We start from the raw sequence: 12,975 nt of genomic DNA on the forward strand, positions 1-12,975 counted from the left end.
GATAGGGGAAGGTAGGGGGAGGGAATTACGGGAAGTTGGAGAATTCTATGTTCATACCAAGGGGCTGGAGACTACATAGACGGTATATGAGGTGTTTCTATCTTTCCCATTGATGCTGCCCGACCTGCTGAGTTCCTCTAGCGTGTTGTGAGTGTTGCTTTGACCCCAGCATCTGCATATTATTTTCTGTTTATGTGTCCACGATAGCTTCATTAAACGGAGGAGCCAAAATAACCTCACGACTAGCAATAAACTGTTTGTTGGAAATAGAAACCGATTCCCAGACCTTATTTTCTGCATCTCTAGCTCAAATTCCCTCTAGTTTTCATTTCCACTTTAAATCTTTCAAACTTTAACCATTCAAGATGCAACCGTATTTCCAGATTACTCATTGGAAACTTATCTAACACCTCAACATCAAACAATACCAAATTAATAGAATGTTCAGCAATTTTTCTTTGTATGGAAGACTTGGTAGAATTTCTCGTAATTCCTTGAATATCCAACTTCCTAGCAATCTCCAGTACCTCGGATTTTCTCTCATTCTCTAAAGATCACGAGTCAGGCGTCTCCAAGAACCCGTTAATATCCATGGTTTCTGAATACAACACACACACCAATCAACCAAGAAAGAAAAAAAAATCGGATATTAACCTTTTCCAAATCAAAATGGCGAGTACCAGCACTTGAACTGAAAATCGGTACATTGCCCAGGAGCCCCCACCGATTATGTTACGTAAACTGCAACAATGAATATCAATCGAGACAGGTTATATGAAAACAAACAAACATTTATTAAATACGGATAAACGATAAGGAAAAAAAACCGAAAACGTTAACCGGAAGTTAACCGACATGCAGCCGTTCAGCAAATCAACACTCGGCACTTGTTCTTAAAGCGCTAAATGCGAAAAGAGTTCTTAAAGCGACAAAGTCAGATATAGCCCTTAAAGCGATAAATTCGAAAGTTCAACTGATCTGTACGTTCAATTGGGGACAGAATTCTCTGGAGAAGAATTTCTTCACAGCCGCGACTTTTCTGCTGATTCTGTCCACGTGGAGGTAAATAAACAGTTTAAACAACTGACCGTAAATTCGTTTCGAGAGAGAGAAAGCAATCCGTTGCACTAACTCCTTGTTCTTTTTGGCAAGAGTTATCCAAATGCAGGTTGCTACTCCGCCAACGAAGACACAATTAGGTCGATCGTTTGTCATACTGCCAAACGATGCGACTGCTCTGGATCCCTCGATCCGGCACTTCGATAAATTCTTCACTCTCCCTTCTACTGTTGGAATTGAGTAAATCAACACATCTAGCCAAAAAATTCCAGTCCGATAATATGATGTCTTGCAAGAGAACGCAAACCCGTTTTAAAAATGAAACTGCGTCACAAAACCAAACAAGCAACAGAAACGGAGATACAGCACGTTCTACCGGAAAATCTACAAACTAAATTCCTTCTGCGTCATCTGGATCGACCCTTATATAGTTGATATAGTTGTGGTGCACATGTCATCACTTGACCCCACATCGGCGGAAAATCAGCTCAGGTGACCTCCAAAAGACCATTACATCAGACTCGCAAAAAAAAGAAATCAACAACAACAATGGATCACCTTGAGCATGTAACAGGTACGACAGCCGTCAACTGGAATCTATGGAAATGATGTATTCATAATAGTCACCAAAGCAAAGGAGATGGTGATTAACTTTTGGGCAACACGGACTACTCACACCATTGTGTACATTAGCACTGCAGCTGTGGAAACTGCGAGTAGTTTATGTCGTCTGGGCGGATATCTCTTACAACGTTCATGATCCCAGAACAAATCTTAAACAACCAGGAAAGGGTAATAGCGCCAATGTTTCTTTCTTTCTTTTTTTTTTTCTTGACGATCAACTGAGAGCTGGATCATGCATATCTATACTCACATCTATCTACCGACGATTACGTGGAGATTAACCTAACTTGCCTCAACACTGCCTGGCCCAGAGACAACTCCGCAGCGAAAAGGAAGACTTTTTAGTGGTTAATCATTCATAACCAGCTCCAGTGTACACGCCAACAAGGACATTGTTACAGCATAATACCCGAAAACGGCCAGTGATATCATGAAGGAAACCACTCACCCAGCTTGTGAACGATTCGCCAAGATAAATGAGGGTGGAACACAGAGATAGAGCTCAATTTGGGGGGAGAGATAGATAGATAGATAGATAGGGAGAGAGAGAGAGGGAGAGAGAGAGAAGGGGGAGAGAGAGTTAGTGTTGCGGTTAAAGTTATTTGAGAATGTCGTTTGCAAATGCTGTGGATGCTGAAGCTGGTTACAGATTAATTGATAGCGTGAGAGATAGAGATAAATCAACAGAGGGAGAGAGAAAGAGAGAGAGACAGAGACAGAGAGATATCAACCGAGCAAGACTGACACTCCTCTCTGCACCATAAGCTCAGCGGATGCACAACATAGAAACATGGAAAACATCCATCAGATGTTTCTCTATGTTCATACGCTCCCAAACAATTATACGCATATACACATTCTCTCTATCTCTCTCTTCCTGTATATATATATATACACACACACACACACACACACACATACACACAGACAGCTGAGTGATTGTCTTTTTAAATGTCACCAGTCATATTTCCCATGCCGTGTTAACATATATTTCACAAATTAAATGAGATGGCAGTGATCTCAGGATCTCACTGCAACATTGGAAAGAGCGGTGCGGTTACACCATCACAAAGTCTTCACAGATGAAGGCGAGGGAAACTGCAATAGGTACTCTTTGAGGCGCCAAACCACAATCAGAAACAGAGTGCTCAAATATATCTAGCTGCGGTGATCAAAGTATTTATTCTACAGTAAGTCAATTTTTGTACGACCATTTAACTGGAATACATTACTGTGTGCCTTAGGGCACAGTAATAAACTGCAGAGTCGCCCAGTTGCAGCTTTGAGACGGTGACGCTGAATTTTTTTTTGCCCGTCTCCAGAGAGATTTTGAAGCGACTTTTCGCAAATTCGGCAAAATTGTCATCTCCACCACCACCTTTGTACAGTATGTACTCCAGACTTTGTCCTGGCCGTTGTCGGTAAAAATATAAACGATAGGTGTTCACTGTAGTATAATAGGTGTAGTTAAAAGTCACAGAATCTTCTTCTGCTGTCTTCACTTCTGGTGGCATTGTGTGAGTGACAGAGTTTCCATGACTCGTATCTGAAAAATAATGTCAAAACATGAAATGTTATATTGAGGTTTTTTTTTCAGAATTCAATTTCGAGATGTCTTTTGAAATGTCTGCTGCGTACAAACCAGTTAACCAGGCTCCGTACACAATCCAGACGACGAATATCCACATTATTTTTCTGAGGAATGCGTTGAGTGATTTTCTCCTCAGAAAAATGTCGCCAAGATTCAGGACTTTTCGATTCTGCTGTTTAAGTGCTATAATGGACGGGAAATGAGAACCGCCCAATGGGATACAGCCTTTTGATACATGCTCCGCCTATTGCCCCAGACAGGTCCAGATACCTCAGGGAAAGAGCGTCACACCCCGTTCCCTGACTGAGACAGCCCTCTGACGACATAAGCCTGCAGCTCTCGAAAATACTTATTTCCTTGGTACAGTCGATCGTCATGCCAAAGAGAAAGACGGTGGAAATTCTAAAAGACAGCTTCTTGCCGACTTTCTGCAAAGTAGCGATAACTACAAGGGCAATTTTCTGTCGGAGGTCGGTTGCTGGGACATATTTTATAGATCATGTATCACAGGATTTTCTATAGTAGCAAACAATGGTAAAATAATTTGACCACATCACTTAGGAATGCAGTTCTGTATGAAGGAGCTACTGTCCGTATAAAAGTTTATAATTATCTCTGCCTCTCGGTTTCTACCCTTTCACACCTGCCATTGCTGCTTCATTCTGTCCGCATCGGTGTCTGTATCTGTATGTCTGTCTCTAACAGAACTCGTGCTGGCGTGTGTGTGTGTGTGTGTGTTTGTGTGTGTTCATGTGTCTTTGGGTGTGTGTTCACATCCTGACATTCATTTATTCGCTATCTGTTGCTATTTCAGAGCAAGCTGAGCTGAGCAATTCCCAGGGTAGCGTTTTGAGTGTACCCGTCACAATAGGTTGAGTTTGATGGTGTGGAGATATACGGCGCAATACGACATAGGGTCCCCTGAAATGTTTAGAAGTAATCCTTCAAACTTCCTATACCTCACTCTCAAAAATGCCCAGACATTCTGGGAAGCAATGGACATATTACAGCTGATATGTCGGATATATCTCAGGACTCTGAAAGAAATGCAGCATGCCCTTTCATGTATGTATATTTCAATGTTTTGCCTGTCCGTTCTCAACCAATAATTTAGCTGAAACGACCAAAGGTATTGTGGCAGGTACGCTTCTCGCTCCTCCCTGATAAAAGACACCAGAATCTTCGACAACAGGAGTGCATGATTCCCACGGTATAAAGATAGTCCATTTTTTACAGGTCTCAGTGGGCAGCACAACCAGATTAATCTGTAAGGAGCACATAGAATAAATGTTGTATAGTATATAGGTATTACTCCTTCAATTTCTCTCTTTCTCGCTCAAACTCTCTCTCCCCCTCTCAACGTCTACCTGAGTCAATATCCCTGTATATCTTATAGTTTATTTATACTCCGTTTTTTTTTTCTGTATCACTTTCGTTATCTTCCTACCTGCAGGACTATGCTTTCCTCTAGCCATCACTATCTCTCGATTTTCTGTTATCTCTTTCTAATTCTTTGATATATGTGTTGCTTTGTTAACTTTCTCTTTTTTAATACAGATCGTCTCTTTTTCCAACCCTTTCTCTCCCTCAGTCTTTGTTATTTTTCAGTGCCTCTTATTCCAGCCATTTTGTCTACCTGTCGTTTTCTTCCTTTGCTTCGCTGTTTGCAACGTATCTGACTGTAATTTCTTCTTTCCATTAGTTACCCTCTGTCGTCTCCTCCTTTGCCTTCGCTCTCCAATTCCCCTCTCTCTCTCTCTCTCTCTCTCTCTCTCTCTCTCTCTCTCTCTCTCTCTCTCTCTCTCTCTCTCTCTCTCTCTCTCTCTCTCTCTCTCTCTCTCTCTCTCTCTCTCTCTCTCTCCTCCCTCCCCACTCCCTCCCTCTCTATTATACTCTCAGTGCCTTCCTCTCCGGCTACTATATCCACCTTTTGTTTACTTCATTTGTCTCGCTGTTTGTTCGCTACGTGTTTGTAATTTCTTTTTTTTTTGTTATTTACCCTCTCTCTTCCTCTCTCGCCTTCTGTACTCTTTGTGTTTGTGCGTGTGCTTATTGTATTAGCACCTCGCATCCTTACACTGATCTTTGTCTCTTTCCCTTTGAGCCTGCTACTCCGGCAGTATTTCCACGTATTAATTTCTCACTATAGATGTTCTCCCACTGAGATTTTCCGAAAGATAGACATTAAACTGAATCGTTATCCCTCCAGGCCTCGACATACTTGTCTACTCCTGTCTGATTCTGTGTTTTCTTCTTTAAAATGCAAAGATTAAAAAAAAACACAACTTCTCTTTCTGATCTAGCACAGCTTTACTGTCAGTCTATCCAGTTGGACACCACGTAGGCCTGCGGTTAGAACGGCTCTGCTATAGTTTGTGTCATTTCGGAGTTCGTAGTTCATTTGTTGCGCTATGTTGCGAAGGGACTCTGTACGTCCACACGATCGATAAGTGGGTTTTCCTTCGGAATTCAAACAATACGAGGTGGGTTAATTGCAAAATGTAAATTTCTCCATGATCTCCTTGAAATAATCAGCTTTGACGGTGGTTGCAGAGACAGTGTGGCTCGAGGTTTGTTACACCGACTTCGGCACTGTATCACTACTATTGGAAAAACAATACATGCAGAATACCTATTTATCTACCTATCTACTCTCTGTTTGTATATGTATGCATGCATTTATTCATTTATTTATTTATTCATTTATCTATTTATTCATTTATTCATTCGTTCATCCATTCATCTATTTGTTTATGTATTTCTTTACTTGTCTATCTATCTATCTATCTATTTATTTATTTATTTATTTATTTATTTATTTACCGACAATCCACTAAAGTAACGTATTGCATGTCCAAATGTGCTTTACCAGAGTTGCCGGTTGCCGTTGTTTCTTCTCTCTCTCTCTCTCTCTCTCTCTCAATTATTTTCTGGTCCTATCGAGAAGATGACACACTATATACTGCATATTCTGCAGTATTTACTGCAGTAACTAAATTACTGCATATGCTAATTAAATGGCTGCTTTTTATGTTATACTTAATAAAAAAATCTCTGTGATGTTAACTGCTGAGACAGCGATTCTTTTTCGAGCAGCTAGCAGCTTGCTTGGGTTATCAATAATGATAAGAAGTGAATGATCCAATGGGTGTCAATGTTGTTCTGTTATTCTTTTTTCTGGGGTTTATATTCTGTTCCATATGGCTGGGAACCGCTGTGTTTTGCGGGCTTTTCTGGAAAGACTGGGAGAAGACGGACGTGTTAGAAGCGCTCTGGTCCATCACCTTGGGTGGTGCCGAGCGGCGAGTGGAGAGGGTCGGAGTGGATCGCAGGGTGAAAAGAGAAGACCCAGGATATCTGAGCTCCAGATGTGTGCACCAAGAAATTGAACTTTGATAAGTTTGGCGCCTTTTTCTTTCTCTTTTATATGTTAGCTCTATTAATCTTATAGACTCAGGAAGATTCACAAAGTGTAACCTATGAAGTGTACACTGTGTGCTGTCTGATATTTGATGTGTGAGGTCGTACCAGGTGGTATTGCACAGCAACCGACACAACTGGGACACACGGTTGGGCGGCGGACGGGGTTTCTCCTAGATAAATACAAACCGATATAGCTGAGCATTACACAAAGAAAATGGATTGGCAGATATATCGGGAACGGGAATATTATTACTACCGTGATTACGATGATCAATATTCTTCCTCCTCATTCTAACAATGTGCCTGGACACGTGTCTCACCAGCCCGTTTTCCTGTGCCTTTTAACGATACATTGAACGGAGAGTATTGGCTACAAGCAATTGTTATCTTTTCGAAACTTCCGAATGACTGTCATTGTTGCCGGAATGCAGAACTCAAGAGACTGCACTCTGCCACACTTGGAGTGGCCTTATCTCTTCTGGAAGAAAATGGGCCCATACACGTGCTATCGCCCGGCAGACTCAGGAGGACGCGATTGATGAAACATGAGTCCGGGTAGATGGACAGGTGAAATCTCTCAGGAATGTGAACCATCATGGTCTTCACCACAATAATGCACAAAGTGATTCTCTCTGTTCCTCTCTATTCCTCTCCAGTTTAGTGAATTGATCTTTAGTGTATCATTATCAAGAATGATTTCATGAAAACTGGAGAAACCCGGTTCAAGGCATTTTATTAAACTCATTTCCTCAAGGAAATCAAACAGCATTTAGGAATTATGGTTATTCCATTTTTGCGGTAACAGCTTCTCAGTCGTCGACGACTGTTGTTGACGACTTCCAAATTGATTAGAAAAACGTCACCTTCTTAGATATGTATGCTCCGCCCTGCTAGACGTACAACTATACGCTATCTTCAGATTCTGCAAGTGATGCTGTGGAGCTGATAACGCGAATAAATGGATATCAGACTAATGTAATACTTTCTCTTCTGACCAGCTATCGCATCTATACCTGGTCGACAACACCAAATACGTCACAACCGACATTTGCCTTCAGAAGAATTGTTGCTTGAAGACACCGTGGAAAGAATAACTTCCTATGAAAGCAAGTGGATACCAGGAGATTAAGTGTTTAAAGCGGGTATCAAATAGTGATCGCAGTAGGAATCAGGGACGAGAATTCAATGCAAATATCCCCCAAACAAAAATGCCAACGACAGTGCTGAGAGGGGCTGACCCAACGTGAAAGGAGCTTCAGAATATCAGAAAGACAGCAAAGTCATCAGCCGCCGCTGGACCGAGCGCACGACGCTACGTTATATGAAAACTTTCCAAATCGCCTCCGGTGTTTGTTGAAGAAAATGAGGAAGATCTGGACCAAAGGCCCTATTGCACGAAGCTGGAAAATGTTAAAGGATGCCTTGTCCTCAAGGAAAAAGAATAATCTGCCATCGTCATGTTTATAACAATCCTCCTCGTCAGCGAGAAGTGTAGAATTCTCTTCTGAATGCCTGCGAGAAGGCTGCCTTCTTACTTCTATTTTAGTGTTTTGTCTTCTCCATCTCAGGTTAAGGTTTTGTTGGCTAATGCATTTTGGCCACATGCTCTCATTTATTAAAAAAAAACAACATGCTGCATTCCAAAACTCATTTTGTGTCCCTACAATTTCCTTTAGTCTCATTTTTCCTGTCACGAATTTCCCTCAATGGAGACACGCCAATTTCAGCACCTCCACCCAGAAAGGCTCATCCCTATTTGTTTCAGTGTTTTTTGAATACATCTCAATGATCAGACAATTGCCTCGCGAGGTCAGGCACATGAAAGGTAACTTAGCAGTTATCTGGTTATACCTCGCCAACGACGACGGCTCAGTACTACAAATCCTCATCCAGACTGGTCTGGACCACTAGTGTATCATATCAGAAGGCAAGACATGATTATCAGTTACCTAGAAGGAGTGAACTGCGCTTCACTTCAGTCCCCCTTACATCCTGGTGGGAGACGTCTAAAAAGGATTACAAACGGCTGCACCATCTCCCCCATCTTGATTTTCATTGCTTTTTATCTCCTCATATTAGCAGCAACAGACGGAACCAGTGGCTGTCTCTTGGAGCCCAGCATGTGGGGTTCACCGATGACATCACAATAACGATAGCAAGCCATGTCCACGCAAAATAGATACTGAAAACCCTGGACAACGTAGCTAGCTGTGCTGGGGCGACCAGCTGGCTACATTGTTAACCAACAAGTCCAGATGCACGGTGATCAAAAAAGGCTAGGCTACTTGCATGTTGTGTCTTGAAGTAGAAAGGGAAGACGTTTCGTCGACTGAGGACAAATCAGTGAAATGTCTGGAAAGCGGTTTAATGCAGCAATGCGAGACAGCGTCAATGTAATTGACACATAATGCAGACAGCAGAGCTGCTGCGGAAGATCTAGAGAACTGATGTGACAGGCAAAATTATGGCATGAAGTAACAATATGATCTGCTCTATGTCTGCTCTGGCTTTTGAAGTTGTACGAGATCCCCAGGGCTACTGTAGAATGCATCAAAAGGACAGTGCGCATGCACTTGAGGGGGAGGCTGGCGATTTTCCCATTTTTGTTTCCTCAGTGTGTCTCTACATATGAATAGGCCAGCTACAGCTCCCGTTGTCATCGGTAGTGAAACAGTTCAAGTTAGTAATGTACCGAGTTTTGTTAGCAGTAGGGAACTCCGATAACAAGCAAATAAAACAAGCGGGAGTTACAAAAAGATCGCACCGTCAACACGGACATAGGCAAGGCAGTGAGAGTTCAGCAATTGCCAGTGCCATCAAGAAGGCCTAATTCCAGTCTGTGCAAACTGCCAAATGATAGAAGATGCAGGTTGATGTGGCGTGGAAGCTGCATTTCACGGAGTCAGTACAAGCCAGAAATCGTGCTACGAACGACAAAATACAAAAAAAAACAAAGGCAGAAAAAAAATATCCTGGTGGAGATCACAGTACCATGGGTGGAAGGATGCGAGGAGACCCACAAGAGGAAGGCCCTGAAGTACCAGTGCGTGAGCATCCGGACAAACGTTGTCAGATATGGCTATTCGCAGTGGATATCAGCTGTAAAATTCCACGACAGAGTCAGCTTGAAAGAATCTGTCTGCGCTGGCTTGACCTTAACGAAGAGACTCAAGAACTAGTAGCTCGTATACTGGGGGAGAAGCAGAGAAAGAGCCGCTTTCTAGGTATAGTGCAGGCGAGTGGTGTGAAATTGGAGTCAGGATTTCTTGGGCAGTGACTTGCTGATCCGACAACTGGAAAGATGGGTAGTTAGCGCCGAAGCACTCTATGAAAGCTAGGCATCACCTGACGACATCTTCTCCTGGTCAAAAGCTATATTTACATCATCAGTTAACTGAAGAGAGTACGTGGTGTAAAACGCATGTTGTTTGATCCTCATCAGTATGGCTGGATGGGAGAAGGACTGGGTGCGTCATGTACGCAGAGGAGTAGTATAAAATGATACGTGTGACTGGAACCAGTGAAGAGTATGGCTGCTGCATATATCGCTGCGCTGTCAGTATTGCCGTGAGACAACCTCAACCTGCTATATTACTGTTTATAATATGTCATGGCGCACAGATATTAACTGTTCTCGTGGAGAAGGACTTAGAACAATATGGTGTTGAGATGAATCGTGTGCACCATCGAGGTTCAGAGTGTGGAACGGCTAAAATGGCACTTATGTTCGGTGTACCCGGAGAAATTAGCTGTACTATCTATCTGTCTTCTCGCACAGCTTGCACAAACCAGAGTCATCCAGACAGCCTGGTTTTGGAATGGGACATATTGTGACTAAAATTGAGCATCTTCAGACGATTTATCATTATCATTCCAGTATCGGCCCATGGAAGAATGAGTGGAGGACTTGGTACGTCATATACATAGAGGCATATTATAAAATTACACGTACAGCTGGCAGCAGTGAAGTGTACGGTAGCCGCATATGTCGCTGGACGGTCAGTATAGCCCTGAGACAATCTCATCCAGCAATATTATTGTTTATTATACGTAAAGGCGCACAAATGTTGAGTGTCCTACTGCGCAGGCACTTAGATCGGCAATCTGTACGGTGCCTGCGATTTGTAATGTTAACCGTTTCACTACCTGACTCATGTATTTAACGTTACAGTGGTCTTTATTCCCAGTGATACATGATATACAGTGTACTGCCCGTCCAGGAAATAATTTATCCGAGAAAGAAAAAGCTGGATGTTGGCGGCTATCCTCTCAGGTCTAAAAAAAACACTGAAAGCAAAGGTGAAAAGGTCGACCAGAATGTTCTTTGGCTTTTCCTTATGTTCAACAGTAATATAAATGAGTTTGCTACTTCGGGTCATTGATAAATAAAATAAATGTTTGTACCAGAACAGGTCCAATCTGTTCCAGTTGCATTCCTGCAATATTTTCCCATGCATCTTTAAAACGGAAAATCTGGGGAGGACTTCCGGGTCATCAAGGGAATGGCGGCGTAAGGGAAAGTTCTCTCGACAAAAGATAAGGTAAACTGCCCCAAAATCGAATTTAGACAAATACTTAATATTGCAAAACTATATTAATAAAAGGGGCAAGGATGATATCTAAGAACAGTTTAAAAAATCCACTCCGAAGGCTGATAAACACAAAGAAACGGAGCAACGTGACGGGCCTAGCTCCCCCACGGCAAGCCATGACGGAGAGAATGAGGGGGAATCGGTGACTCTGTCTTTGATTCTTGGAGAGATTCTTGAGTTCCGACAAGATAACAGCAAACAGCTGGAAAGTATTAAAGGAGAAATAGTAAAAACTAACTCGCCGATAGATGAAGCCGAAGCGAGGATTGTTGGAATTGAAGAGAAGCTACAAAACGCCGAGGAAGTGATAGCAGAAATGCTGAAGCTGCAAGACCAGCTCCAGTGGAAACGAATAGATCAAGAAGGCCGCTCAAGAAGGGAAAATGTGAGGATTTACGGAGTTCCCGAAGGAACTGAAGGTAAACTCGGGTTGATGATTCCCTTCTTGGAGAAGCTGCTTCGAGTGAACCTTGATATACCGGCCGCAAAAGACCAACAGATAGAAAGGGCTCACCGCGCGTTGGCACCACAGCCTCCGGCAGGCGCCCAGCCCAGATCGATTCTAGTCAGATATCTCAGTTACAGAACGAAGGAAGAGATGCTTAAACGGGCATGGCAAAAAAAAAAAGGTTTCATGTGGAGCTACGGTAAAATCAGTTTAGACCACGATTGCGCACCGGGGATTCTTGCCAGACGGAAGGAATATAGGGAAACACGGAGAGTCCTGAAGGAAAACAACATCAGATTCCAGACCCTGTATCCAGCTCGGCTGAGAGTCTTTTACGACGAAGGGACAAAAACTTACGCTACGGTGGAGGAGGCAACGTTGGATCTGGCGGAACGGGGACTACCTATTAAGGTTATCACCCAACCGGTGTCGCTACTGGAGAGGATTCGGCAGAAGTCGTGGCAGTTAGTGGGCCGAGGACGCTCCACTCGAACCAGAGTATCAAACTACAAGGAAAAGCTGCAAATATTCAGACCCGAATGTACATAGAATACTGATAATTAAGAGGAATGACTGAAAAGAGTAAATCGGACTTAAAGGTAAAATGGAAACTGGTAACTGTAAATAAAGTAGACGGAATAACTTGAATGATAGCAATATGGTCGAGACATGAATAGGGGAAAATTCTCTATGATTATTCAAACTGCTGAGGGCCCTCTAACACAGGGTGAAGATAGAGTTTATCCCTCTGAACTGAGGCGGGTCGGTGCTCAGGCCTCACTGTGGGAAGTCGGGAGAAATTTCAAATGTTACACGCTCAAAAATGTCTAGGGTGTGGCTATATGTATTGGTTTACTGTTGAGAAGGGATTGCTTACTGTTTGGTTAGAAAAGGAGAGTGTTTTTATTCTACTAGAGAAAAATGCAAACTGAATTGGTAAAAATGATTTCCTATAATGTTAATGGGGTTTTGAATCCAATTAAAAGAAATAAGATTATGTCTAAATTGAAAAAAGATAGGGCACACATAGCTTTCCTCCAGGAAACACATATAAGCCAATCTGAACATGGAAGATGAAAAAGAATGGGCTTTAGGCATGTATTTTATTCATCATATAAATTGAGTCGCAAAAGATGGGTAGCTATTTTAATATCAAGTACTCTTAATTATGAACATATTTCAGAGACTAAAGACAAAGAAGGGCGGTTTGTAAAAATTACAGGAAGAATAGAAGGTAC

General features: G+C 42.4%; 1 gene segment (V, D, J or C); it reads right to left on the reverse strand.

Moving 5' to 3' along the window:
- Positions 1 to 2,897: 2,897 nt before the first annotated feature.
- Positions 2,898 to 8,741, reverse strand: LOC134352449 (T cell receptor alpha variable 38-1-like). The segment is given in 2 exon segments: positions 2,898 to 3,229; positions 8,687 to 8,741. Coding segments are annotated over 2 exon segments (387 nt in total).
- Positions 8,742 to 12,975: the final 4,234 nt, after the last annotated feature.

The sequence above is a fragment of the Mobula hypostoma genome, chromosome 10 (genome assembly GCF_963921235.1).
Source record: "Mobula hypostoma chromosome 10, sMobHyp1.1, whole genome shotgun sequence".
NCBI classification, from domain to species: domain Eukaryota; kingdom Metazoa; phylum Chordata; class Chondrichthyes; order Myliobatiformes; family Myliobatidae; genus Mobula; species Mobula hypostoma.